The 25,558-nt window shown below is 54.3% G+C and overlaps 2 protein-coding genes across 3 annotated transcripts; one reads left to right on the top strand and one right to left on the bottom strand.

Moving 5' to 3' along the window:
- The first annotated feature begins 969 nt into the window (after positions 1-969).
- DHX38 (DEAH-box helicase 38) lies at positions 970-11,491 on the top strand. Of its 2 annotated transcripts, XM_063313284.1 has the most exons (26): positions 970-1,337; positions 1,433-1,599; positions 1,673-1,810; positions 1,918-2,089; positions 2,220-2,338; positions 2,430-2,506; positions 2,976-3,131; positions 3,307-3,468; positions 3,553-3,660; positions 4,680-4,798; positions 4,880-5,017; positions 5,297-5,483; positions 5,634-5,819; positions 7,310-7,450; positions 7,554-7,664; positions 7,740-7,856; positions 8,353-8,460; positions 8,542-8,654; positions 8,805-9,013; positions 9,100-9,254; positions 9,335-9,490; positions 9,570-9,704; positions 10,498-10,623; positions 10,732-10,827; positions 11,087-11,208; positions 11,292-11,491. In XM_063313284.1, exons 1-26 carry the CDS (start codon positions 985-987, stop codon positions 11,374-11,376), a joined length of 3,756 nt encoding a protein of 1,251 aa, XP_063169354.1. In that variant the 5' UTR covers positions 970-984; the 3' UTR covers positions 11,377-11,491. The 2 variants fall into 2 exon arrangements, with proteins under 2 accessions (XP_063169354.1, XP_063169353.1); XM_063313283.1 differs by having other exon boundaries at positions 7,554-7,856.
- PMFBP1 (polyamine modulated factor 1 binding protein 1) lies at positions 11,311-25,220 on the bottom strand. The gene is made up of 15 exons (XM_063313285.1): positions 25,093-25,220; positions 23,736-23,893; positions 18,740-19,210; positions 18,435-18,638; positions 17,909-18,031; positions 17,675-17,795; positions 17,419-17,576; positions 17,120-17,324; positions 16,580-16,736; positions 16,352-16,496; positions 14,892-15,004; positions 14,687-14,761; positions 14,376-14,469; positions 11,755-11,827; positions 11,311-11,440 (listed from the first exon to the last, which is right to left on the bottom strand). Exons 2-14 carry the CDS (start codon positions 23,841-23,843, stop codon positions 11,759-11,761), a joined length of 2,043 nt encoding a protein of 680 aa, XP_063169355.1. The 5' UTR covers positions 23,844-23,893; positions 25,093-25,220; the 3' UTR covers positions 11,311-11,440; positions 11,755-11,758.
- Positions 25,221-25,558: the final 338 nt, after the last annotated feature.

The raw sequence follows: 25,558 nt of genomic DNA, 5'->3' as shown, positions 1-25,558 counted from the left end.
CACACACACCCAGTGTCTGTCTATGCAGCAGCAGTTGGTGACCTAGTCCCCTTCAAATGTGAAGGGGGTGTTCTTTGCATCAGATAAAATGATTCAGAAGCTAATCTGTCTATTTTCTTGGGTTGGTAACAATACATATGGATTTATTTTGGGGGTAGTGGTAACAAAACACTTATTTGAACTGAATTTTGGCCTGGGACCAAAAAATCTTAGTATCACTGTCTTTTAGTTGATTTAATAGATCGTAAACGATAATGGGCTACTTTCTTCCTTTGAGTCAGATTTGGCTCCTGTCAAGTACATGGACAAGTCTGTGCAGTTTTCTAGGTAGCATTTTTGGAAGTGGCTTGTCTCTGTCTTCTTCCTAGGGGTAACAGAGGGCCTGGCCCAAGGTGCCCAACTGGCTTTATGTCCAAGGCAGAGCTAGAATTCAGGATTCCCTGCTCTTAGTCCAGTACCTCAACTAGCAGACTACACTGCGTGCATAAGTACGAAGTTAGAACCAGGCAAGTTGTCCAATGCAAAAAAACAAGATTAAGGTTTAGTAACATTCATTTATTCATACTTATATATAACTGTTCATCTCACAAAAGTGACTCCGGCACTTATTGGAACATACTGGAAATACTCTGTTGCCAACCGAGAGAATTCATATTATCAAAAGTTAAAGATGCAACAGTGTGTACAATTTCAATTGGCGCTTCATGCGTTTCAACTTGAGGGCAAGCAGCTACTAAGAACTATTAAAACGGGCATCTTTAGGAAAGACGGAAGCACGCGTTTTTATCAGCGAAGGCGGCTTCCGCCCACCCGAAGCCCGCGCGCAGGCGCCGGCCGTCTAGGAGAGCGGCCCTCCGAGGCTCTATGGCGGAAGGTGGGCCAGAGGGGCTCTGCCGCGGGGAATTCTGGGGCGACCGCCGGCGGGCCTGGGCCGTGGCTTCCTGCCCCGCTCCGTCCGGAAGGGGAAGCGCTGCGCACGGGCCCATGGAGGAGCGCGCGGCGGCGGCGGCGGCGGCAGCAGCAGAGGCCTCGCTGCACCGGCTGGCCGGGCTGGCGCCCGAGGCGCAGGTTGGGGGGCTGGTGCTGGTCAAGCGCCGCAGCGCCGCCGAGGAGCAGCACGTCTTCAAGATCCCGGCGCCGCGCACCTCCCTGCTGGGCCTCGACCTGCTGGCCGCCCAGAAGCGCCGCGAGCGGGAGGACCGGCCCGGGAAGAGGTTGCGCGGCCGGGCCGCCGAGGAGACCGCGGACCAGCAGCCCGGCCAGCCGGAGCCGCAGCGGGAGTCGCCGGAGCAGCAGGGGGGCGGGGCGGGGCAGAGCGGCCGTCGCCGCAGGGACAGGTAAGCGGGGCGGGGGGCGCCGCCAGTCTGGGGAGGCTCCGCGAGCCGCCCGGCAGACCGGCTGAGCCCCTCCGCCCTTCCCTTCCCCCCGGCAGGCAGTATCGCTTGGCCCAGGCGGAGACGCCGTCGCACCCGGGGGGCGTCAGCGAGGGCTTCTGGGAGCGCAGCCGGCGGCGGGAGCGCGAGCGGCGGGAGCAGGGCGTCTACGCGTCTTCCAAGGAGAAAGAGCGCCGGAGGGAGCACGAGCGACGGCGCGACCGAGGTGAGTCTGAGCCCGAATCCCGAGCCCAGTGGGGGCCCTCTGCCCGCTGCTCTGACCGGCGCCTTTCCGATAGACGACCGTGGCCGGCGCAGCAGTCGCGCCGAGAATGAAGGCTCTTCGGAGAGGAGCAGGAGCAGGGGCGGCGGTGGCAGCAGCAGCAGCAGCAGCAGCCAGCGGAGCGAGCTGGAGAGTCCTCGTCACCGACCCAAAGGTTTGACAGGTTCTTCTCCCTGCACTTCATGCTGGGGGTTCAGCCCTGGCAAAGGGTGTGTGGCTTTTGCTCGCTCAGGTGGTTTTCTTTCCCTTTCCTGTGTTCAGATGCAGCAACGCCGTCCCACTCGGGCTGGGAGGAGGAAGACAGCGGTTACAGCAGTTCCCGCCGCTCCCAGTGGGAATCCCCCTCCCCTGCCCCATCTTGCCGGGACTCCGAGCGAAGCCGCCGATCGCCTGCTGCCCCACGTGACGGCGAGAGGCAGGGGCATCCGGAACGGTACGGTGGGGCAAACACACGCGAGGGTTGATGGTGCTGCACAGGCAGCCCAAGCAAGGTCCGGTTTTTTGTCACCTGAGGTGGCATGAGTGATGGCGAGTGTGACCTTTCCGGCGGTTGGCCTTCGCAGGTCTGGGAGGAACAGATGCCCGGAAGAGACTCCTTTGCCCACCCCCACTTATAAGTACAACGAATGGGCCGATAGTCAGAGGCGGCTGGCAGGACCACCTTGGCTCTCCAGAGGCAGGGGTAAGACAAGTGGAATGGTTCAGGAGCGGGGAGCAGCCTGGGCTTTCTTCATCCAAGGCAGAATTGGGGCCTCACGAGGCTTCGTTTTTAGGGAGGTGTGAGGATGGCGAAGATGGCATCACATTTGAAACGGAGGAGGAACGGCAGCAGTGGGAGGACGATCAGCGGGTGAGTGGTGGCGTTGTCCCCAGGGGCTGCCAGCATGCTTACTCTGCTGTTCAAGGTAAAACGGCTGAAGGGGGAGAAACGAAGCGGGCAGCTACAGAAGGAGCACAAAGCAAACCTCGGGCTGACCAAACCCAGGTGCCTGATGTTGCTTTGCACTCTGCAAGCAGGAGGCGTGGGGCAGTGCTCCTTGACTAGGCTGCTGGGGTTTTCATTGCCTTGGCCTGAGCTGGGACTGGTTACGGAATGACAAGTCCTTGAGAAGAGACCTACCCTGTGGGAGCTTGAGATCCCTCTTTGCTTGTTCAGGGTGAGGCGTCAGTGAGGTCAGGAGATGGACTTCCAGGTTGGGGTTAAGGTTAGGGTCCAAAAAATGGCTTAGCCACAAGGAGGCACTTAACTGGATCAGTGCAGTAAAAGAGACTTTATGTTTTTTGGGGTGGCTTCATAACCCTTTTCTGCCTGTGCTTAGCAAGCGGACCGGGACTGGTATATGATGGACGAGGGCTACGATGAGTTCCACAACCCTCTGGCTGCCTCCTCAGAGGAATACGTGAGGAAGCGAGAGCAGCACTTGCAGAAGCAAAAGCAGAAGCGCATCTCGGCTCAGCGCAGGCAGATTAATGAGGTTAGAAGAGGGGAGACGCATCCTGGGCATAGGCAGGTGTGAAATGCCCCTGCTGCCTGGCTGTTACCCAGAAGCAACAGGTTTGCTTGTTCTCTGCCACTGCTGGTGGGGCCCCCAGGCTTCTGCTTCACCCAGAATGGGGGGCTGCTGCATGATCTGGCCTTCTGCTTGGCAGGATAATGAGCGCTGGGAGACCAACCGCATGCTGACGAGCGGTGTGGTGCACCGGCTGGAGGTGGAGGACGACTTTGAAGAGGATAATGCTGCTAGAGTGCACCTTCTGGTGCATAACCTGGTGCCTCCCTTCCTTGACGGGCGCATTGTTTTCACCAAGCAGGTCAGGTGAGGTGGTGCTGGGGGGGACGGGGAGAAGGGGGGCCCCTTTTTGCCTGACAACTATCCCTGTGTTCACTGTTTCCAGCCTGAGCCTGTCATCCCTGTCAAAGATGCCACCTCCGACTTGGCTATCATCGCCCGCAAGGGTAGCCTGCTGGTGCGGAAGCACCGGGAGCAAAAAGAGCGTAAGAAGGTGCTCGCTCAGTTTCTTCCTGCATCGGGATGCTTGCGGGTCGCTCTCTCCCCCAAACCGCAAACAGAAGGGAAGGCAGTGCAGCACTCTAGCGGCTCACACTGCGCCTCAAAGCAACGAGGGGCGGTCCGAGCGGGTCCACGTGACTTAACTGGAGGCTGAGGCTGCAGCAGGGAGCTGGGGCCCGCTTGAGGGATGGGAAAGCTCTGCTCTGCTGCCTGAGAGGCAGGTCGAAGCCTGGAAACCGTCCCCTGCGCCAGGTGGGACAGCCCTCTCCAGGAGGAGCGGTGGAGCCGTGGTGGTTCTCTCGGGCTTGCCACTGCTGGCAGAGGCGGGGGCTGGAGGAGCCTTTGCTGGCTTCAGCCAAAGCCTTGTCTGGGGAAGGCAGCCTAGGCCGCAGTCAGTCGTGCTTCTGCCACCTTCTGGTGAGAGTGCTGCAAATGCCCTGTGCGAGGGGCAGCCTCTGCAGGTTGCTCACTTTCTGCGTTTGGTATGGCACAGGATGCAGTAGGCAAGAGCTGCTGTCTGTATAGTGCGTATGTTATGAGTGCAGCATTGGTTACCAGGAGTCTTTGAGACAGAATTTGAAGGGCTCATATTTGGTTTTCAGAGCCGCACCGGGCTTGGCAGCCAGGTACCTGCAGGCCCATTTGTTTCAGATCGGTCATACAGCAAGAAAGGAACGTTTTTCTCTGATAGCGCCTCCTGCTGGAGAAGGCGCCCACATGGCTGACCTTACTGACCCACTTTGCCTTGAAAACAGAACCATTGTTTAGAAAGGCGTTTGGGGCTTCTACCTGGCTAGCAACCGCTCATTTAAATGACAGATTTACATTAGCTGTGTCTATTCATTTCATCTTGTCTGAGAAGGGATTTCTATTGCTGCTTGGGTTTGGCTCTTGCATTAGTTTTTGTTATTAGACTTGTGATTTTCATTGCATGCTGCTGTGAATCCTCGCGAAAGATGATGATGCAAAAACAGACCAGAAAAAAACAAATGTTTGACGTTGCTCTTGTAGGCCCAGCATAGGCACTGGGAGCTGGCAGGTACAAAGCTTGGGAACATAATGGGCATAAAGAAGGAGGAGGAGGATGAATCAGGGCAGGCCCTGGCTGAGGATGGCACAGTGGATTACAGGTAGGGTGGAAGTCGGTGATGAAGGGCAGGGGGGCAAGTGGCCTGACAAGAGGTGAAGAGCTCTGAAGCCTCTCCTTGCAGGACAGAACAGAAGTTCGCTGGACACGTGAAAGAGAAGAGTGAGGCGAGCAGCGAGTTTGCCAAGAAGAAGTCAATTGTGGAGCAGAGGCAGTACTTGCCCATCTTTGCTGTTCAGCAAGAGCTTTTGACAGTTATCAGGTCTGCGCTTCCCTTTCTCCCTCATCCAGCCTTCGCAAAGGCTTCTCTTGCAACAGAGAGCTTGTGGGGGTGGGAGGGTAGCTGACCTGTTGAAGTCAGTTCTATGCGGATGTTAATCCAGTCGATTCTGGGTACTGGTTTCTTTACTGAGGCCCAGAATGCCTGCGTTAAATGTTATATGAAATATCAGGGCATTTTACAAAGTGGAAATCCCAGGAGGTGGGGGGTCACACAGTGTTGTTCCAGTCAGCGATAGGTCTTGCTGCCTTTTCCCGACAGAGACAACAGCATTGTGATTGTGGTGGGAGAGACAGGCAGTGGCAAAACAACGCAGTTGACGCAGTACCTGCATGAAGATGGCTACACGGATTATGGCATGATTGGCTGCACGCAGCCACGCCGAGTGGCAGCTATGTCCGTGGCCAAGCGTGTTAGCGAGGAGATGAGCGTTGTCCTTGGGGAGGAGGTGAGCATGGCAGACCAAGAAAGACAGAGCGGTCTGGGCAGGGCTGTGGGGTCAGCCTCCTTTGCTTGGAGGCTGGCTGAGGGGCAGGGGAGGCTGGGCCCTCTCTAGCCTGCAGGTGAGTTCAGCTGGTTGGCCTTGGGTCTGTGCCAGGTGGGCTACGCCATCCGCTTTGAGGACTGCACGTCGGAGAGCACTGTGATTAAGTACATGACTGATGGGATCTTGCTTCGCGAGTCTCTGCGTGAAGCTGACCTTGACCACTACAGTGCCATCATTATGGATGAGGCGCACGAACGCTCACTCAACACAGATGTGCTCTTTGGCCTCTTGCGAGAAGTAGGTGCTTGGTGGGTTTGCCTGGGGTTTCTTGCAGGGTGGGTGGGGGTCCCTGCAGCAGGTGAAAAAATACTTAGCTTCCTGAGGCTCATTCACTTTTTGTGTTCAGCACAACCTAAAACTGGTGTGCGTGTTACTATAAAACTCCCTTGACATATCAAAGAGTAGACAGCAAGGGGAACACAGGACTAGGTAAGACCCAGACTGAAATTGACTTTAGGCCATAAAAACTCAGTAGGTAATGTTAGGCAAGTTACGTTCTTTCAGCCTGCGTTGCCTGAGATCGATGTAGGGGGTCATGTGTGCAGAGATCCCCATGCAGCAATAACGGTCATGTCAATAAAAAAGGCAAAATGCATAAACAGAGCCGTGCTTTTGAACTAAAGGAAAGGGACGTGGAGCAGTTGGTTGAAACAGAGGGTCCTTCCTCCAGCGCTGCTTGTAGGGGCCCCTTTAGGCATCATGGGTGTGGATTTGCTCTACGGTGGCGGTAGAGCTTAGACTGCCAGGCAGTTGTGAGGGACAGCGCTGGCTTTCCTGCCAAGCAAGCTGCTCTTCCTCTCGGTGGGCTGTGGGCTGAGCGTGCATCCCAGCACTTCATTGGCTCCCAGAAGCACGCCACCTAGTTTTGTGATGTGCAGAGCTGCCTGAAAGGGACGCCCATTTTGCAGATTCCCATTTGAATATCTGAAGTCTGTTTGATTCCACCCTAAGAGGGCCAACAGCTTCTTGTTGAAAAAGCTGCTAACACGAAGCGTCATCCGCCATTTTGAGGGCTTAGAGAGCTGAGCGATCAAGAGCTTTCCTCCTTGTGTTTAAATGAAAGTGGCACTGGGTCTGCACCGGGCCATTACCTACTTAGACTGTAATTGCCAGTCTCCCTTAACCATCACCCGTTCAGAAGTGTGCTCAGCAGGTATACATCACATTGCTGTAGGTAAGTAACCTAGTGCCCTCTAGAGATGCCTTTCCTAACAGCCTCGGTTTGCAGGACCTGTGCTTCGGAACATCTGAAGGATGCAGATTTGCCTGTCTGTTCAGGCCGCTGTACCTTTCGGTAGGCTTATTCTAAGCCAATGACTAGGAGGTTCTTGGCTATGTAAGTGCATGTGAAGTAAACGAGGCCAGCCTCAGTGCACCCCATCTCTGTAGCGCTGCTCGGGTAGAAACACCCTCCTTCCATTCTCTGGTTAGACTTCCACCTCAGGCTTATTGGTGAGCAGATTTGCCCGGACTTGGCACTGGCTGCCCGTTTCAACGTTTTGTTAATGTTAAATGAGGGTTGTGAAGAGGCAGCTGAGCAGAAGTGACTATTACATAGGGAGCTCTGATGAATGGAAATTGTGAGCCCTTTGAAAACTGAGAGGCAAATGCTTTCCCACTGAAACCTTCTCATGTGGCAAAATGGAGAAAGAATGCAAAACGAGTGACTGTGGAAGCAAGGTAATATGTTTATATTGCTCTTTGACACTGATACTGTCCTTTCATAGGTGGTAGCCCGACGCTCAGATCTGAAGTTGATTGTTACCTCAGCCACCATGGATGCAGAGAAGTTTGCAGCTTTCTTTGGAAATGTGCCCATCTTCCACATCCCAGGCCGCACGTTTCCTGTTGATGTCCTCTTTAGCAAGGTATGGGGTGAGCAGAGGCCTGGACCTGACCTGCCTCTTCCCCTCTAGGGCCACTATAGATGACAGCCAGATGGGTGCATCTGCCTTCTTTCTGCCCTTTCAGACTCCACAGGAAGACTACGTGGAGGCAGCAGTGAAGCAGGCCCTGCAAGTCCATCTCTCCAGCGCCCCTGGGGATATCCTCATTTTCATGCCAGGCCAGGAGGACATTGAGGTGAGTCCTGCTGCAGGAGTTTTTGAGGCCCTAGTCAACCTCCTAGTACGCATATATTCTCACCTCACCCTGCAGGTCACGTCTGAGCAGATTGTGGAACATCTGGAAGAGCTGGAAAATGCACCTGCTCTAGCTGTGCTACCCATCTACTCTCAGCTGCCTTCAGATTTGCAGGCCAAGATCTTCCAGAAGGTATAGCTTGCTGCCCTTCCACTAGTGATGGGCTTAGTTTTACTTGCCAGTGTTAGCTAGAACCTTGAAGCGTATATCGTAACTTTTCCCAAGCTAAAGATTAGTAGAAGAGTTGGCAAGCAGCATGATCTGCAGCAAGCTGAATCAGGACCAAGGACAACCCATACAGAACAGGGAGGGGGAGGAAGTGCAGCAGGAGTGAGTTTTGGGTGTAGAGATGAATTTTGTGCCATGGCTTGAGAAGTCAAGCATCTCTATTCATAGGAAGTAGAACTAGAAGCTTTTTTCAGGAGCTGTGGCTACAGGCCATTTCAATCAAAGGGGTTGTTGATTCAAGCCTTTGCAGGGGTGAGCTTCTGAAAGCAAAGATGCAGAGTCAAAAGCCGCTCCCTCATAGCCTTTCCTTTGGGGAAGCTGCATGCTTTTCATTATAGTGTTTCAAAGTTGCCAGTGGAGAGGAGTGGCAGCTGCATCTTGAAACTTGGATTCCCATCAGGCACCAGATGGAGTCAGGAAATGTATTGTGGCTACCAATATTGCAGAGACCTCGTTGACGGTCGATGGGATCATGTTTGTGATCGACTCCGGGTATTGCAAACTGAAGGTGAGGAAGCTTGCTTATGGAAAGCATAATGTTCTAGGGGTGCAACTGAAGCACTGACATACCCTACCCGTTATGTCTCAGGTTTTCAACCCACGGATTGGCATGGATGCCCTGCAGATTTATCCAATCAGCCAGGCTAATGCAAACCAGCGCTCTGGCCGAGCTGGAAGAACAGGCCCAGGTCAGTGTTTCAGGTAGGAGTTGTACGTATCCAAGGTGTCTCTTTCCAGTGGGTGGGGCTCACAATAATGCTTGGCTGCAGCTGTGCAATCTTGTTTTCCAGCTGCAGCCAAGGCGGCAGTCTGGGCTGCTGCACTGAGGCAGTTGCTATCTTTCCTGAGTAGATTGTACACCCAGAGCGCGTACAAGAACGAGCTCCTGACCACCACTGTCCCAGAGATCCAGCGTACCAATCTGGCCAATGTGGTGCTGCTTCTCAAGTCTTTGGGGGTGCAGGACCTGCTGCAGTTCCACTTTATGGACCCCCCTCCTGAAGACAACATGCTCAACTCAATGTACCAGCTGTGGATCCTCGGGGCACTCGATAACACAGGTAGGGCGGAGCAACCCTTGCCCTGCACATGGATGGCTCTTGCATCTCCTGCAGGGGCTTGGTTGAGAAGACCACTTTCCCTTCAGGTGGCCTGACCTCCACTGGGCGCCTGATGGTGGAATTTCCCCTCGATCCGGCCCTCTCCAAGATGCTGATCGTCTCCTGCGACATGGGCTGCAGCTCCGAGATACTGCTGATTGTCTCCATGCTCTCCGTCCCAGCCATCTTCTACCGGCCAAAGGTGCGTTGGGGGTTCTTGTGGTCTTGGCTCCCAGGAATGGACTTCATGGTCTGTTGCTCTTCTCCACTGTCTCTCTGCAGGGCCGAGAGGAAGAAAGCGACCAGGTGCGAGAGAAGTTTGCTGTCCCGGAGAGCGACCACTTAACCTACCTGAATGTTTATCTTCAGTGGAAAAACAACAGCTATTCGGCACTCTGGTGCAATGAACACTTCATCCACGCGAAGGCTATGCGCAAGGTGGGTATGGGGTGGCCCCAAGAGAAACCCACCACTGAATGACTGGTTCATGGAGCTGACCACGTTCTTGCCCTTCAAGGTGCGGGAGGTGCGAGCACAGCTGAAGGACATTATGGTGCAGCAGCACATGAGCCTGGCTTCCTGCGGCACTGATTGGGACGTGGTTCGCAAGTGCATCTGTGCAGCTTATTTCCACCAGGCTGCAAAACTGAAGGTGAGGGGCTCTCAGTTTCCTGCCGCTTCTCTCCCCCTTCCAACCCTAACCCTTGGACCAGTGCTGGGCTGTAGGGCAGGGGCTTTTGAACATCTGCCTGCTCCATCTATTCCCTTTGGGGTACCAGCTTTGTCCTCCCTCCCCCCAAGGCTGCCCTGCAACTTGCTAGGCGGTGCTGAAGACATACCAGGCTCATTTCCTGTCAGGCCCAGCCCAAGAATGACAAAGAATCAGTCCAGCCAAACTCCAGTTCTTTACTTGCTAACATTGTGTAGACAGAATTTTGCCAGACTGAAGCTACTCTACCTAATGTAAGAGGAAATAACCTTGGAAAGCTCTAGGGTGGGGCTATTCTGAACTTCTTAGTTTTCCCACAACTGCCTTCTGGACTATTTTTCCTCTTGTCTCCCTTCTTGGAACGTGCTCCCTCCTTCCTGAGAACCAGCGGAACTGCTGAAATCCACATCTCCCTTCCCACAGTCCTCACTCAGATTAAGTTGTGGGCGGCAAGCAGGGCAGGCCAAGTCTGGGGTCTGCTCCACACCAGCACCAAGGAGGCCCAAAATAGGAGCGTTCTCCTCCCAGAACCAGGGGCCCTTCCCACCACGAAGGATTAACTGCATCAGGTTTTCCACTTCACTGCCACCCAAGCATCTGGCCCTTTGCCCCTTTTCTCTGCTTCTCTTCTGGCTGTTCCAGGCCGCTTTTGCGTTCCAACCAATGTCCTAAAGCATGTTAAGCACCTAAGGAGGAACAAGGGCCAGGCAAGGCTAACTTTCCTTGTCTGCTGCAGGGCATTGGGGAGTATGTCAACATCCGCACAGGGATGCGCTGTCACCTGCACCCCACCAGCTCACTTTTTGGAATGGGCTACACTCCTGACTATATTGTTTACCATGAACTGGTGATGACCACCAAGGTAAGGGGATGCTTTGGAGGAAGGGTCTATAGCTGACAGCTCTGGGAGGTGTGGGAGGGCCCCAGCTTCCCTCATGTGGTTACCAGCTCCCCCACCTTTTTCCTGCAGGAATACATGCAGTGTGTCACAGCTGTGGATGGTGAATGGCTGGCTGAATTGGGGCCCATGTTCTACAGTATCAAGCATGCTGGCAAGTCTCGCCAGGTGAGGGAGTAAGCTGCTGGTGGCAGCATCTAGTTGCTCCAAAAGGAAGAAAGCCAGCTCTGGTGAGGCAAGCTGCAGGTTTGGCTTGGCAATTCAGATTTATTATTATTTTTTATTAATGCCACTTGCTCATCAACCAAGATATACACAGCAGGCCAGTGTCAGTGTTTGCATTGGATCGTATGTCCTAGTAAGTTTAAAGCAGGATGGAAGATGAGAGGTGGATGAAAACTTTGCACGGCTGCTTGCTCTGCTCTAGGAAAGCAGGCGGCGAGCCAAGGAGGAGGCATCTGCCATGGAAGAGGAGATGGCTCTAGCTGAAGAGCAGCTCCGTGCCCGCAGAGAAGAGCAGGAGCGTTGTAACCCGGTGGGCAGCGTCAGGTACGGCACTTTGGGCTCCAGTGGGGAAGTCCAGCGTCTGTGGTAGCCTGCTTTGCTCAGTCCGTCTGCATCCCTTTCTGCAGGTCCACGAAGATCTACACGCCAGGTCGCAAGGAGCAAGGCCAGCTTGCCACACCTCGCCACACACCAGCTCGCTTTGGCCTGTAGTTGCTGCCATCTCTGCATTGTACATAACTTCCTGCTGGGCTCGGTTGGCAGGGCCCTTCTTCAGCTGAGATCAAGATACAGTTTTATTGTTTATATAAACATTGTTGCTCCTCGACCTTTTTGATGGCTATTGTTTTGGTGTGAAGCAGAATGGGTCTTTTTTTCAAACAAGGGTGGCGCTCTGGTAGAAGCGGCGTGCCACAATAGCAGGTAAGGATGAGGCATTTTTACGTGTTCTGTTCATAGTCTGCACAAAGGGATCACTGCTGGCTGCACACCAGCACTTGTGGCCATCTTTTACCTTTACCCACAGATCTGCCCTCTCTGGCTTTGGCCCCTGGGCATGTGTGGGAGAGTAATGGGAGTAAAAGCACTCACTTGCTCACCACAGAAGTATGTGCCAGAGTTGTTGCAGTACAGCACGTGGCTCCAAATCACTATTGTGGAGAGCCTGCAACCAAAGAGACTTCATGTTTATACTGGCACAATACTTAACTGGTGCTCATAGCCCAGATCAAGACCCATCCTAGTCCAGCATCCTATTTCCCCCGGTTGGCTAATCAGCTTGTCTCTGCTTGCAAACAGGAGCTGGAGACACGCTCCTCTCCCACCAGTTACCTTGCGACCCCTTTTCAGATGCAGGCTGCCCCTGATTTGGAAGTAACAGGCTTTGTCAAGACCAAGAGCTCCTTCATAGACCTGCCCTCCCTAAATTACTCCAATCCCCCCTTAAGGCCATCCGCTTATGGGCAATTACATCTTGTGCTTTTGATAGTTCCATAGATTAGTTGTGCACTGTGGGAAGAAATACCATCTGCTGTACATATTTTCCAGTCAGCTTCATGGGATGACCTGTCCACACAAGAGTGGAGATGCTCAGCCTGCTACTTGGCAGACCAAAATTTGAAGCAAACCTCTCTGGAGGGAACGGTGGCAGGCTCCCAATTTCAGTGGGTAGCCCTGCTGCTGACCTGTTCAGTATACTCCAACCTTCATTCTGGTCTCCTCAGATTGCTGCAGGCCTTCAAATGCACTACCTCAGTGACTTTTCAAGACCTCTGGGAGAGGAGCACTACTGGGCAGGGTGGTAGGATTGCCATGGGTTCATCGAAGCAGCCAGTCACTTCCACTCCTACAATGGTGAACTAGGAAATGCCTCAGAGGATAACAAGAAGGAAAAGGAGTATTCTAGAAGCATCATCCAGAAAGATTTGGACTCCTCGGCCATGGTCTGTATCAGCAATAGAAAGGGCTCTTTGGCACGCTCCCACCTTTATCAGGAAAGCTAAACTAAACCTTGGGTGGGGGTAGAACGAAGGTAGAGGAGTGCTGGGCATCGACAGCAATGGAGGGAAGAATATTCAGAAGTCCTCATCCTGTGGCAGGAGGGAGTCCTGCAAACAGTCCCCATGGTACAAACAGGCTCATAGGTAACAAACTGGAGAGATGAGGAATCAAATAGGCCTTGCAGATAACAGTATCCCAGTCAACTGAAATGCAGAACTGAGAAGCTATTCCTTGATTAGAGGCAATAGATACAATTAAAAGGGAAGCGTACGTATGTAAAGAATCCATAATGTCTGTGAAGACGTTCATGTCCCTGAATGTGGAAATCCTGCTGAGAACATCTGGAGAAGACTAAAATAAGTAATGTAGTAGTACTCTGGAATATTACTATTACTTGCTGAGGATGTAAACAATGCATTTCTAAATTAGCTAACTGAGCGCTGAAGAAGTTGGGTTATAGTGAATGAGGGATATCAGCTACCCCAATATCTGCTCAGAAAATAACCCAGGAATGGGCAATTGGGTTTGTTTTTCAGAAGGGGTTCACCACCTTATGGAGAAAATCTTTGCAGTTGCCAAGAGCTGACACCAAGTTGATGGCATGTGTTCTATCCATCAGCCACCTTTAGGGAAAGTGGCCATATAACATTTTTCAAGACAACTTGAGGAATACAGGCAGATAATAGTTGCATTATGTTGCATTGGCTAGATGGCACTTGGAATGCCATGCCCAGTTTGGGACACAGGAGAGCTATCAGGATGCTTCAGTCTGAAAACCAAGCCCTATGAGGAACAGTTCAAGGAGCTGGGCACCTGCACCTTGCCAGAGAGACAACTGAGGGGAGCAATGAGAGGGCCCTGCAAAGCTCTCGAAGGATGAGGACTGACTGGCTGTAAATAAAAGAAATGACATTTAAGCTTTCTTAGGAATTTCCTGACACAGCTGTGAAGTAGGAAACAAGTCTGCCTGAATGATGGTGGCCTCCTTGCTGAAGATTTTCAGATGGGCTGATGGCTGTCTGTCAGCAACAGCTAACTTTCAGGCCCTTTCCAATTCATGCAGTCCCGGCTTGAGCCGGTTTCTTGAGGATGGATTTGCTTCTGGAGGTTTATATATGCTAACAAAAGTAACAGTAATGTTATAAACTAATTCAAGAATGGTAACCCAATTACAGAGCAGTAATGAGCAGGTGTGAGCCTGCTTCCAAGATGGTTCATCCACTCCTGAGTAATAGCAATTGGCCTTTTATTTTAAAGAAAAAAAAACTCATAAATTAAAACCAGAGGCTGGACTCCTCCAAGCTGCTGCAACAACAGAGTCAGAATGCGTGAGTGTTCAAGGCCACGTGGCAATATGGGATTTTTTAAATGCTCAATCAGCACTGAGGTAAACCCTTCAGTGAATTGGAGACAGCCGCTGTCCCCTCTGGTGGCTCCCTTCCTTCCAGGTGAATTGGACCGACTGGTTACTGCAGCCCTCGCCATTTCTAGCACACAGTGGGGTGTTTTAAGAGCCAGCAGCAATAAAGAGGGTTCCACAGGAGCGTGTTGAAGTATGCCTCCTTTAGGCCATACCGTGCTCCCTCTGCTGCTTGGCCAATCAAGGAAATCAGAGGGTCAGGCTGTAAATGGTTATCCTCCACTCTGCCCTGGCCAAGCATGGCCTGCCAGTCTCTTTGGTGGGTTCTCAGCAGATGATGCCATTCACTCACCTTGATGCGCTCGCATACAATGCGCTTCTCATCGGCTTCATTCTTCAACCGTTGGTTGTCCTGCTGGAGTCTCTCCACTAGTTCATGCAGAAGGCTGTGGGAGGAAGAGGAAGCAGGGTGCAAAGAATTCCAGGACCGCCTTGGCCCTCATGATCCATGTAGGCCTTTGAAAGGAAAGGTGCCCGTAGCCACTTTTCAATCCGTCCTTAAGAAAGCATGCATGTGGCCCAACTCCACCAAGGTGGCAGAGGGATCCTACAAATGCTCCCCCACCCCCCAGCACCAAAGGGCAGCTTTTCTCTCTCACTCACTCTCTCTCGCCAGTGAGCTGGGCAATTTGCTTGACCTGCGTTCGGAGTTTATGGCCCAGTTCCTCATTCACCTGCCTGTAACCAAAGGATGGTGCTGAAGAAGCCAAAAAGACCTCCCCCTTGACCCACATTCACCCCTAGTAAATTCAGCAAGAGCAGCAATCTCGGATTGCCCGCCACACTGCTGCGACTGGGTGACACGCACTTTTGCTCCTTTACCCACTGGCGAACATGGGCCACCACCAATTCACTCTCCCGGTGCAGCCAGCAGTGGCCAGCACGTGATGCCTCCAAGGAGACTTGTAAGGATTCTATCTGCTGGGCGAAGGAGAGAGAGCAATCCAGGAGGGCTGCCATGCTGTGATCCAGAGCACTCCCACAAAGGACCCTGCAAATGAGAGCACACCAAAGACGAGAGGCGTCCGCTGCAATTGGCCAGCCAAGGGACACTGGGGAAGGTCAGAGGCTCCGTCAGGCGCCTGAGCTGTTCTTTGCTCCTCAGGGCCATCACCCCTTCCGCCACCCTCTGAGGAACACAAAAGGGCTAGAGTTCCATCTGCAGAAAGTTTCTGGTCTGACTTCTGGCCACACCCAGGCAGGCCTGCTGCATAGCCCAAGTGGCAAGAAGAACACTGGGGAGTGACAAGATCCTTGGTCGATCGCCACCATTTCCCCCTTCCGACCTCTTTGGCAGCAGTGTGCGTGGGACAGCAGGCATGGAAAGGGGAAATGCGGAAATTGAAAGAGGCCAGCCCAGAGGCCAGGAGAGGGGCCATTTCCCTCCCTAGTCCCTGGTTGCCCTCCTGGAGGCCAGGCAGAACATGGAAGCAAGACTAGAAGAGAGTCTAAGCTGTGAAGAAGGGGTGAAGTCGTGGAGAGTGGGCAGCCAGGACTTGGGGGTGCTAGAAAGGCCAACGGGGTTGCTTCTGGCCTGCAAGGAGCCAGTGAAAGCTGAGTGTCTCCATGAAGGGCAGAGACGCCACACTGCACACAGAACTAGAGGGGGCCTGGGACTGCCCCTACCTGCCCTTGCCCTCCACCCAGTACAAGCTGGGCTGCCTCATGTCCTATTTGCCAGCACTGGGCCTGCCAAAAAAGTAGTAGTTGTGCACTGCAGGCAGCACCTGGCCCTCCTAGACCCAGTTCTCCCTCCCTGGCAACAGAACGCCCCCCACCCTGCATGCTGGGAGAGAGATGGGTTGGGGGTGGTAATGGAGAGGCCAGAGCCCTTGTTGAGGATTCTGAGATCTCTGGTCTTGACATCGGCTGACGTGTGGTGGCTTTGCTGGTGTCTGTGTGCTGCCAGGATGTGGCAGCTGCCCAGCCCTGGTGCCTCACCCTTCTGGGCTTGCTCACCTTTGCCACCTGCTGCTCCAGCTGCAGCCGGGCCTGCCCAAAGCTTCCACACACCAGCCCCAGCACAGCCGTCTGCTTGGTCAGCTGCTGTTGCAGAGAGCAGTTCTCTGCCTTCTGCTCCATCACACAGGCCTGCAGGCCCTGTGCTCTCCACCCCTCTTCCTGTAACTGCATGGGAAGATGGCCGTTAATTCTTGCCTGCGTCCTGGCCCTGCAAGTGCTGGTCACCCCACAGATGAGGCAGGACAGATCAGCATGCTCTTGCTTCTTTGGGAGGAGGGCACGTTCCTTATACCTCACACCGCTCACCTGCCGCTGCAGCATCTCCAGCTCCGGCATAGATGCTGCCTGCACAGGTTGCCATGTGGACCTGCTCAGCTCCTGCACTGGTTCCTTCAGTAATTCTCTGGCAGAGGCACCAGCAGCAGCAGCAGGACCACCTCCTCCCAAGACACTAAGAACAAAGCAAATAGCTCATTCCCCATCCAGAAGTGAGATCCCTCCCCATCCCGGCCTACTTTAGCCAAGGGAAGATACCCTTTCTGTGCCAGTTCTGCTTCAGCTCTACACCCTCTTCTATGGAGAGCCTCTAGCGGGCAGCCAACCCGCCCAGGATGCTGGAGCTCTAGGTCACATTCCACCTGCTGCTCCTGGGCCATCTTCACTGCTGCATCTTCCTGGCCCAGTGCCTGCACTGTGGAGTGGAAGGAAAGGCTCAGGCAGGCCAGGCAGTTAAAGCGTTTTGAGCCAAGAGGGATCAGGAAGGGTGGATGATGGGTCCCAGGCCCTTGGATGCCCATGTGCTAGCATGCTTTGATTGGGCCAGAATCATGGATTTTTTTTTGCACTGACAGAATCTTAGAAGCTGGGCTTTATTACTGCCACTGATGGCAGCTGACCCTTCGAGGGCACATAGCACTGGCGTTAGAATGGGATAGATGTCTCTGCATCAATAAGAATGAAACAGAATTTCTGCCTGCAAGCTGGTGAACAAGCAAGGGGAAAGGTGGGAGGGAAGGACCAATTGGTCGCCTTGGCCCCTCCTGGCACAAAGTCACCAGAAGGCAGTCTCCTTACCAGCCTGCCGCTGCTGTTCTGGGCTCTTGGGCCCCCTCTGTTGCAGCACTGGTGCCCCCACACACCAAAAGGCACATGCTGCTCGGCCTTGCCTTGCCTCCTGTGAGATGGTGTTCAAGGGATGGGCCTGGGCCTGGGCCTGCTCCTGAAAGATGCTGTGGCTAGCCCATGCCCTTCGAAGGAGCCTGTCCCGTTTCTGGATTGCCTGGGGGAGAGGAGGGGCATGAGAGAGCTCCAAGGTGCCCCGGCAAAGCCCTCCCCAGCCGGACTTGCTGGGCAGTGTCAGCAGCCACACTTACCCGCTCCTTCTGTGCACACAGCCGGTGGCTCTGCCCCAGCAGTGCCTGCGCTCGGCGGACCTGGTGCTGCAGTGCGGCCAGCTCCTGCTGCTGCCAATTCCGCTCGGCTGCTGCCTCCCTGCACAGGCCCTGAGCAGCCAGCTCCAGGCGAGCAAGTTCTGAAACGAGGCCCAACCAGATGGGACTCCTGCCACCCCAGGCTGGGCTTAGAGCAAAAGGGTGGGCTGAGGGGGGCTGGAGAGGGCCATGTCCCCACCTTTCAAGGTACTGCTGCTCTGCTCAGTCTCCCTGGCCAGCTCGAGCTTCAGGTCCTGCACCAAGGCCCGGTATTTCTCCGCCTGCCACCACAAGCCCACCTCTTCCCTCTGCTGCGGCTTCTAGGCAAGTCCAACAGAGACACATGGAGCTAGGCCTTTGCGCCTGCTGTGGCAGGTCCGCCATTCCTTGCTCTACCAGGCCACCCGTTTCGTAGCACCACTACGTGGCCTACCTGCCGGAGCATCTCCCAGCTGAACAGCTGATTTCTATGTCGTGTGTTGGAGCAGCCGTGAGTCAACTTGTAGGATGCAAACTCTCGGCACAAGCTGGCCAGGGCGTCCTTTTGCTGTAGCAGCTGAAGCAGAGCCTATATCAGGCATCCCCTACTCTCAGGAGGTACAATCAGCATGCAGCAGTATGCCAGGTCTCCCACCAGACATGGCCATAAACCACCTTCCCCAAACCCCTCCCCACACTTAGTAGCAGACTGCCAAAGCCTCACAGACAGGTCATGTGACTTTACTGCAGGTAAGAAGTTATGAACCCACAGAAGACCAGCCTATTGTAGAGCACAGGAATCAAATGCCACCTGTATTTTTCTGTTTCAGACCCAGGGTTTAAACCCTAGGTCCTTTTCTCACAAAAGACTTGAAGCCTGACATCTGTTGCCGTTTACACCAGAGTGCCACCTGGTGTTCATTCCCACCTCGCCAGCTTCCCCTTTACTGAGAGAGTAGAAGGGCTGAGGCCAAGCTTACCTTGGTGTGGCTAGCAGCCAGCTGTACCTGCAGCTCTTGGATGGTCCGGTCTTGCTGGCAGGTGAGCTGCCAGCCCTGGCCCACCTCCCACGCTCTGTGCTGCTCTCCCTCAAGCTGCCCCAGGCTGTCCTCTGCTTGGGTTTTGCCCTGAGGACCTTCCGGCAGGCTCTGCTTCTCTGCACACCCAGCGGCCTTCCTCCCGGCCTACAACAGAGCAGGATGAGGAGGACAGCAGAAAGGTCCTCGCTTCTCCCACTGCCCTCAACCCGCTCATTGCCAAGAGGGGCGGCCCTGGCGAGGATCACCTCTTCTTCCAGATGCTGCACTCGACTCTCCAGCTTGGCAACGCGGCCCAGGGCAGCTTGGTACTTCTTCTTATACAGATCCAAGCTGCTTTCCAGAACACAGACATAGCGCTCTGCTTGACAAAACTGCTCTCGCATGTGCTGATCGTGCTCGACTCGAAGAGAGCGCTCTCGTTCCTGCTCCCAGGTCACCGCCTTGTATTGCCAGAGCTGTAAGTAAGCAGAGGCAGAGAATGCCGCCACCACCTGTATTGAGGGGAGGGAGAGGGGCGTTCCAAAGCTCACCTGGGCCTTGAGAGCTTGGCATTCTTGGAGCAGCCTCTCCGGAGCCAGATGCTGTCTTTCCATCATGGACTCGAGGCTTTGTGTCTGGCTCAGGCCATCCCTCTTTGGCTTCTTCTGCTGTGGCCAGACCTGGTTGTGTGGCTGCTCCACAGCCACCTGGCTACCCTGCAGCTGCTCTGGGAGACTCTGTGAAAACAGCATAATCCAGGGGTCAAGATGGGGAGCCTCCTGCTTCTGGGATGGAGGGGGAACCCCAAAGTTCCTCCCTGAGCAACAGGAAAGGCTCCCACCAGGGCATCTGCTTCTCACAAGCGGGCTGAAGGAGATCACCTCCCCAGGAACCATGATTCATTGGTATAAGTCCAACATGCAGGGTCGCAGAGAATGCTGGAGAAGGGAAGGAGGCAGTGTTTGCTCAGTGGGCATGAAGCTGGTAGGGAAAACCGAGGGCCTCTCCAGCAGAATGTCCATCCAAACAATAATACATAATAAATGTATGGAACAAACCCAAACACATAAAGCTAAAAAATAATACACATCTATGGACCCAGCTCTAGAGCTACTGTCCTTTTTAATCTTTACCTCACTGGAAATCTGTCAGCCACCGCTTTGCTCAATAAGCTCCAGAAGAAAGTGCTGGACCCCGAAATCAGTAACCATTAGCAGATGCAACCATTTGCCATCCCACCACAGGCAGGATCCCTTTGCAACCCGCCATACAGGAGGCTCTTCAGTGCCTGAAAGGCGCATGGGCACAGACCTTATTAACATCCGTCTCCAACATCATTAAGATGTTTCCCAGAAAATTAATTGAGAGACTCATTAAAAATAAATTAAGAAAAATGTGTTGCAGAGTGCTTGCTCTGAGCTCATAAATCACAGCTCGAAGCTTTGGGTTGCTGTGCAGACAATTAATGCGGGCCAATTTGTTTCACCCTGACTATGAAAATTAGAAAGCAGACATGAAGATTAGATTAGGGCTGTCTGTCGAGCAGAACTCAGAGTGCATATTTTAGGACACAAAGGGAACATCACAGGATGTCAGAAGCCAGCAAGGTTTCTGTCTCAGAGGCGTTGCCAAACCAGGCCTATGTCAGCCGCACTTCCATCCCAGGAAGTGGGCAGAACTCCCCCTCCCCTGGCACCAGTCCTCCCCTTCCCACTCCACTGGCAGAAGATGCCTGAAAAGCAGAGCGCCAGTGTAGGGAGCCCTCCTTGGTGGCACCCAGCTGGGGAGACGGGCAGGAGAGAGATTGCACAGATGCCGCATTCCCTCAGAAGGAAGAGGGGAGTGGGCTTCCCTTCACGGCGGGGGGGCACATTCGTGTGGCAGCTGAAGGAAAACCTGTTGGCAATGCAATGCCTTATGAGGGGGGCTCGGGCTCCGCAGCCTCCACACGCCCTTTCAAAAGTCTGGCTCTGAGTGGCATCAAGGGAGCAGCAACACTGGAGAAGGGGCCAAATATGCACCTTCAGATTATTATTCAAAGGGGCCGTGGAGTCGCCACCTGCTCGTTGACCAGCTTCTGCCCAGGCAGGACACCATTTGGAAGAAGCAGCTTGTTCAGTTTTGCAATGGAAGATCCATTCCCGCCAATCGCAGGTGGTACATCGGCTGGCAAAATCTCTTGCTCAGAGTTCTTCCGAAAAGGAGGCTGTGGCTCAGGCTGGACCCAACGTCCACAGTGCATCTCAGCGTCCCTAGCAACGCATGGCTCCAGCTCCGGCTGCTTCCGGCCTCAACCCTGACGGCAACCCAGGGACAGGATGGGGGGCAAGGGGTCCAAGCAAGGAGCTGGTGAGCTTGAGATCTTCTGCTTGCCGGGGAGTGGCCAAGCAGCCCCGCCCTGCTGGGTCCATCCACTGGGCAACGCTGGAGGCCTGCAGCGCTGCACAAGGGCAGCAGGGGGCGCCCATGGCCGTGCCTTTCCCCTCCTTTCCCCAGCCAGCCACTGTGGAGGGATCCCAAAATGGCAGCTCTTTGAAAATGTATGGATTACTTGTGGTGCAGTGACAGCCTGGCATTAAGTGTCTGCTCCAGAGCCCTTAAAAATGCCTTTGCTCTGTTGAGAGCCTATCATCATTTGCCACTCAAGGCCTTTGCAAAGGAGAGGATTACCCAGCAGGGAGAGAGGCCCTCCTGAAGCCTCAGGGACAGCCTCTCAGCTGGGGAGGGGGGGAAGTGCCCACGGGGGTTGCCCGAAGGCCTTTCATCACTCCTGCTCTTGGTCCACACCCTGAGATCCATCCAAGGACCTGGAGAAATGAAGGAAAGGCACAGAACACGCCCCTGATCTCCCTTCCCCACCGGGGGCTCTGGGCCGGCTCCTCAAGGAAACCCGCCCCCGAAGGTCCTCCACAAGGCAAGGTGGCCAGAGAAAGGTCAAGCTGGGGAAGGGAGTGCGGAATGCACCTCGGGACCTCCAAAGCGCCATGGCCAGCGGCCACCAAAGCAACCAGGCTGTTCTCGGCGCTGTGGGCAGGAGGGCCATCTGGGGGGGTGAGGTTCATTTGTTCAACCTTCTCCCCCTTCCCTGGTCACAGTTGCCACAATCCTGACCATAACCCTCGTAGATCTCTTCATCCCCATTTACACTCCCTCCCAATGTGCATCCCACACCTGACAAGCCCCAGATCAAGTACAAGGCCAGTATCTAACTAACATCCTGGATGAAGGCAACACAACAGTGCAGATATAATCACCAAACACTGGAGTTCCCCAGGAAGGGGAGGGAAGGGGGTAAATGGATGAAGAAGGGAGAGGAGGGGAGGGGAGGGGTGAATTATTTCACTCCAAATCTGAGGGCTGGCAAATTGCCAACAGCACAGAGAGGACACCATGAGTTGGGAAGGGTAGCAGCTGCTTTCTGTTGGAAGCCAGAGACTAACAGAGTGGGAAGAAGCCATGGGTGGAACGTGAGATAAAAATACTTGAGGCTCACATTGGATTTATGACAGTGATGTTTCCTTTTTCCTACTTCATTTTCTCCCTTAACCACCACCCCTCCAGCACTCCCTGCCAATCCAGAGGCTGCGAAGAAGAGAGGGGCATTTCTCACTAGGAGTTTGAACTGATTTCTTGCACCGGGTCTTAAAGTTAAGCTTGGGCTGCTGGCAAGTTTTGACTTTCAGAAAGCCTTTGGCGAAGCCGGTCATTGGGATGGGGCACTCTTACTTGGATCAGACAGCAGCCAGTCAAAAAACAAGAAGCAGAAGCAGAGCAACGTGTTTCCCATGCAGGGAATTGCCTCAGTAGAGATTTATACACAACTGGACTGTTCTAACATCCAGGTACTATCTGAAGCCCGAGGCCAGCAGTGAAGTCGACAAGTCTGGAAATGACGCCAAACAGTTCAACACAAAACTTTTCGCAGCCTGAGAAGTGCTCAAAATGAAGCAAGCCAGAGAGCGGCCGTGGCCTTTGACCGCTCGAGGGCACAGGACAGCCCAGGCCGCCTGGGGAGCTCTCCCTTGCTGCACCCAGAGAAAACTGTGAACGCAGCAGTGCCATGCCAAAGGCAGTGCCAAGATGGGTGTGGGCACGAGGAAGGACACATTTGGGGTTCTCTGGGTGGTTCTAGTTGCCTTGTTTCTGGGGAGATGCTGCAATGCTGGACAGAGGCACAAAAGAGCAAGCAACGTGGCTGGGAACTCAGAAAGAGCCACAGAGTTGGGCAGGGCCAAAATCGAAATAAATAAATCATCAACCCTCAAGGCTTTGCAGTCCCAGAAGGAAGAGAAAATGGGGGCAGTTCAGTCTCATGACTGAGGCATCCCCTCTGGACCGTCTGGAGGCATCTTCTTCAACAGAACACCCAGGTTCGGGCTCCGGAGAGCACAAGGCCTGGCCTGGGCCAGACTTCTTCCCCTCTTGCCCGAACAAAACTTGCTCAGCAGACCCCGACGTTGCAGGCGGCTGCTGCCTCTTGCGTCCCACCCTGAAAAGTGGGAGGTAGGCATCTCCAGCAGCCACCCCAATGCCCTCTGTCCCCAAGCCCTGCTCCTGACTGCCGAATCCAACCTACAGAGGGTCCCCTGTAATGCTTCTTTGGAAGTATCTACTAGGCCCTGCTTTCACAAACAGCAGCTCCCTCTGCCAACTGGCAGAGCAGCTGAGAAGTGGGCACCTCTTAGAGAGGAGCTAAAACCCAGAGACTCCAGTGGACCTGCATCAGTCTCTGGGAACAGGGTGCTCCCTGCATGGGGACTGGCCTGGCAGAAGCCAAGGCACGAACTGGCCAGAAAGGGCCTCCCCAGATGCGCTTGCTGTGACCAAGGCGGCTTTCTTGATCTTGCCCGCTGCTGTCCTCATAACAAGTGCAAAAGGTGGGCAGGACCCATCGCAAGCCTCAATGGCCGCTCAGGTCTACTTTCTCTTAGCAGGCCTCCCAAACCACGTGTGAATTGCCTGGAGAGGCTGCATGAGAGGGGGCAGGAAAGGCCCCTTTGCATTTGAGGCAGACAGGCGAGGCAGCGCCACCCTGGCCGCACCGGTGCTCGGTGGGCTGGCTGCCTGGGCCTGCAGGGCTGCCTTCGTGCTGGAGGGACAGGGTCTCTGGCTTCCTGTCATTGCTTCCAGTCATGCTGGAGGAACCTCTCCCCCCCGCCCCCCCATGTGGGGCAAGCAACAGAGCAACAGGGTCTTTCAGAGTTTTTCAGAGCAGGGAGTCAAAGATGTGAAAGGCCGCCTCTCTCTGGGCAACTGCCTTACCTGCCACCAGGTGCCACAGAACCCTGACCACACAGCTTGCCCTTCCACCGAATTCCCACACGGCTCAGCTGGCTCCTCTCCCACTGGATGTGCATTTTCTATCTCCATATCTGGGCTCTTCTTGCAATCTTTTTGGCCAGCCAGAAGTTTTTCAGTCTGTGGAAAGGCAGAAAAAAAGGGGCCGTCAGCAGGCCTTGTATTGTAGCTCCAAGCTTCTTCCACCCTGATCCATACGGCAGCCTCTTTGGAGAAGATGGCCTCTGCCGAGGAGGACAGTGCCTTAGCCACCACTTCTCAGTCCTACAACCCCATCCAAGGAGTGGACCAGGCAGAGGCATCCAGACCAATGCCTGTGGATCCTGGCTGCTGCCCCAGCCTGCCTGCAGGGCTGGGGTCGAGTTCCAAGGAAAGGCACCCGTCCTTCAGCTCAGATGAAACTTGATGGGTTTCTTGGAAGCTTGAAGACGCACCACAAGGCCTGACCCAGCCTCAGGCCGTCTCCAGGCTCAAGCGGAGGCAGGTGGCCATTTTCGGGCTGCAACTCCCACCATCCCTGACATTGGCCGTACTGGCTGGTGGGACTGGAGAGCCACACCCTGCAGGGAATCCTGAGGGAATGAAGGAGCCTGTCTGGCAGGAATCACACAGCCAGGGCCACAAGGCTGGAATTAGGCGTATCTGAGGGCAGCTTGTTACTCTAATTGGGTGTTGAGTTATGGGTTACAAGAACAGCATGGTATGTTTAAGCTTCCCTGACCTGTTCCTGTTTTGATTTGTGTCCTGCCCAAGCCAGTAACAGATTTCCAGAGGCACAAACAAGCCATTGTCCAGGTGCAGCTCTCTGGGCGGCATTCAGTCTGTCCAGTTCAGTTTCTCCTTGCCTGTTCCTGCCATGTGGCCAAGCCCCGATTTAACCTCCTTGTTTTTGGGCCAAGCTGCTGCAAGAGGGCCAGGTCTCAGAGAGCCAGACAAGGGGACACTAAGGGATGAGAAGCTTCAGGTGCCCAACATGAGGCCAGGTGCCCAGGCGCTTCCTTTCCTCCCCAGCTCCCTGGCATCTTTCTTACAAGGCCTTCTTGGCCAACGAGGATGTGGACAGGCACAAATCTAAACACTTGTTTGGACTGGGCTCTCGGGAAGAAGCCACTGCCCTGTGCAGTTACTGTGTCCCTTCTCCACCTGCCTGGAGAGACAAGAACAGCCCAAGTCTGTTCCCCCACCCCCTACCCTAGAGACAAATGTACGGGAAGGGCCTCTTGCTCCTCCTTGGCCTGCTCTGCCTTTCAACCAAGGCCCAGACTAACTCACACCCCACTCCGCCCCGCCCTGTCCCCACGGACAGCACAGGCACCTTTAGCCCCTCACAGAGAACGCAAAGGAGCTTCCCAAAGGTGCTTCTCCTCCAGGTCTTTCCAGGAGATTTCACTGTGGTGATCTGGGATGGCCCGTACCAGTTCCTGAATTCAAGTGTTGTTCTTCAGAACCTGCAAGGCAGAAACACACCCAAACGTCTGAGCAGGATGAGACGCACAGGGCAGGAGAGGAGATGGGCAAGAGACCAGCTTTGGATATAACATCAAGCACCAACCTTCAGAAAACCATCCCAAGCGTGGTGGCCTCCACCTCCCCCATTACTGAACAGGCCTGTAAAACTCTGGCAGCCAACTGGGCAGCCTCTGACTCGTCTCTCTTTATTGGGGTGCTCCGATTCCATGGCCCTGCCTGGCATTTTGAGGATGGATCATAAAATAAAAATAATTGTGTCACACACCTCTATTTCCTTTTAAGGACTGCTGGGAAGGACAAGGTGCTGCCCAGAGCTC

Source organism: Candoia aspera, chromosome 11 (assembly GCF_035149785.1).
Source record: "Candoia aspera isolate rCanAsp1 chromosome 11, rCanAsp1.hap2, whole genome shotgun sequence".
In the NCBI taxonomy this organism is placed as follows: Eukaryota; Metazoa; Chordata; class Lepidosauria; order Squamata; family Boidae; genus Candoia; species Candoia aspera.
The sequence above is the reverse complement of the archived record's forward strand: the minus strand, read 5'-3'. Positions and strand labels throughout refer to the sequence as shown.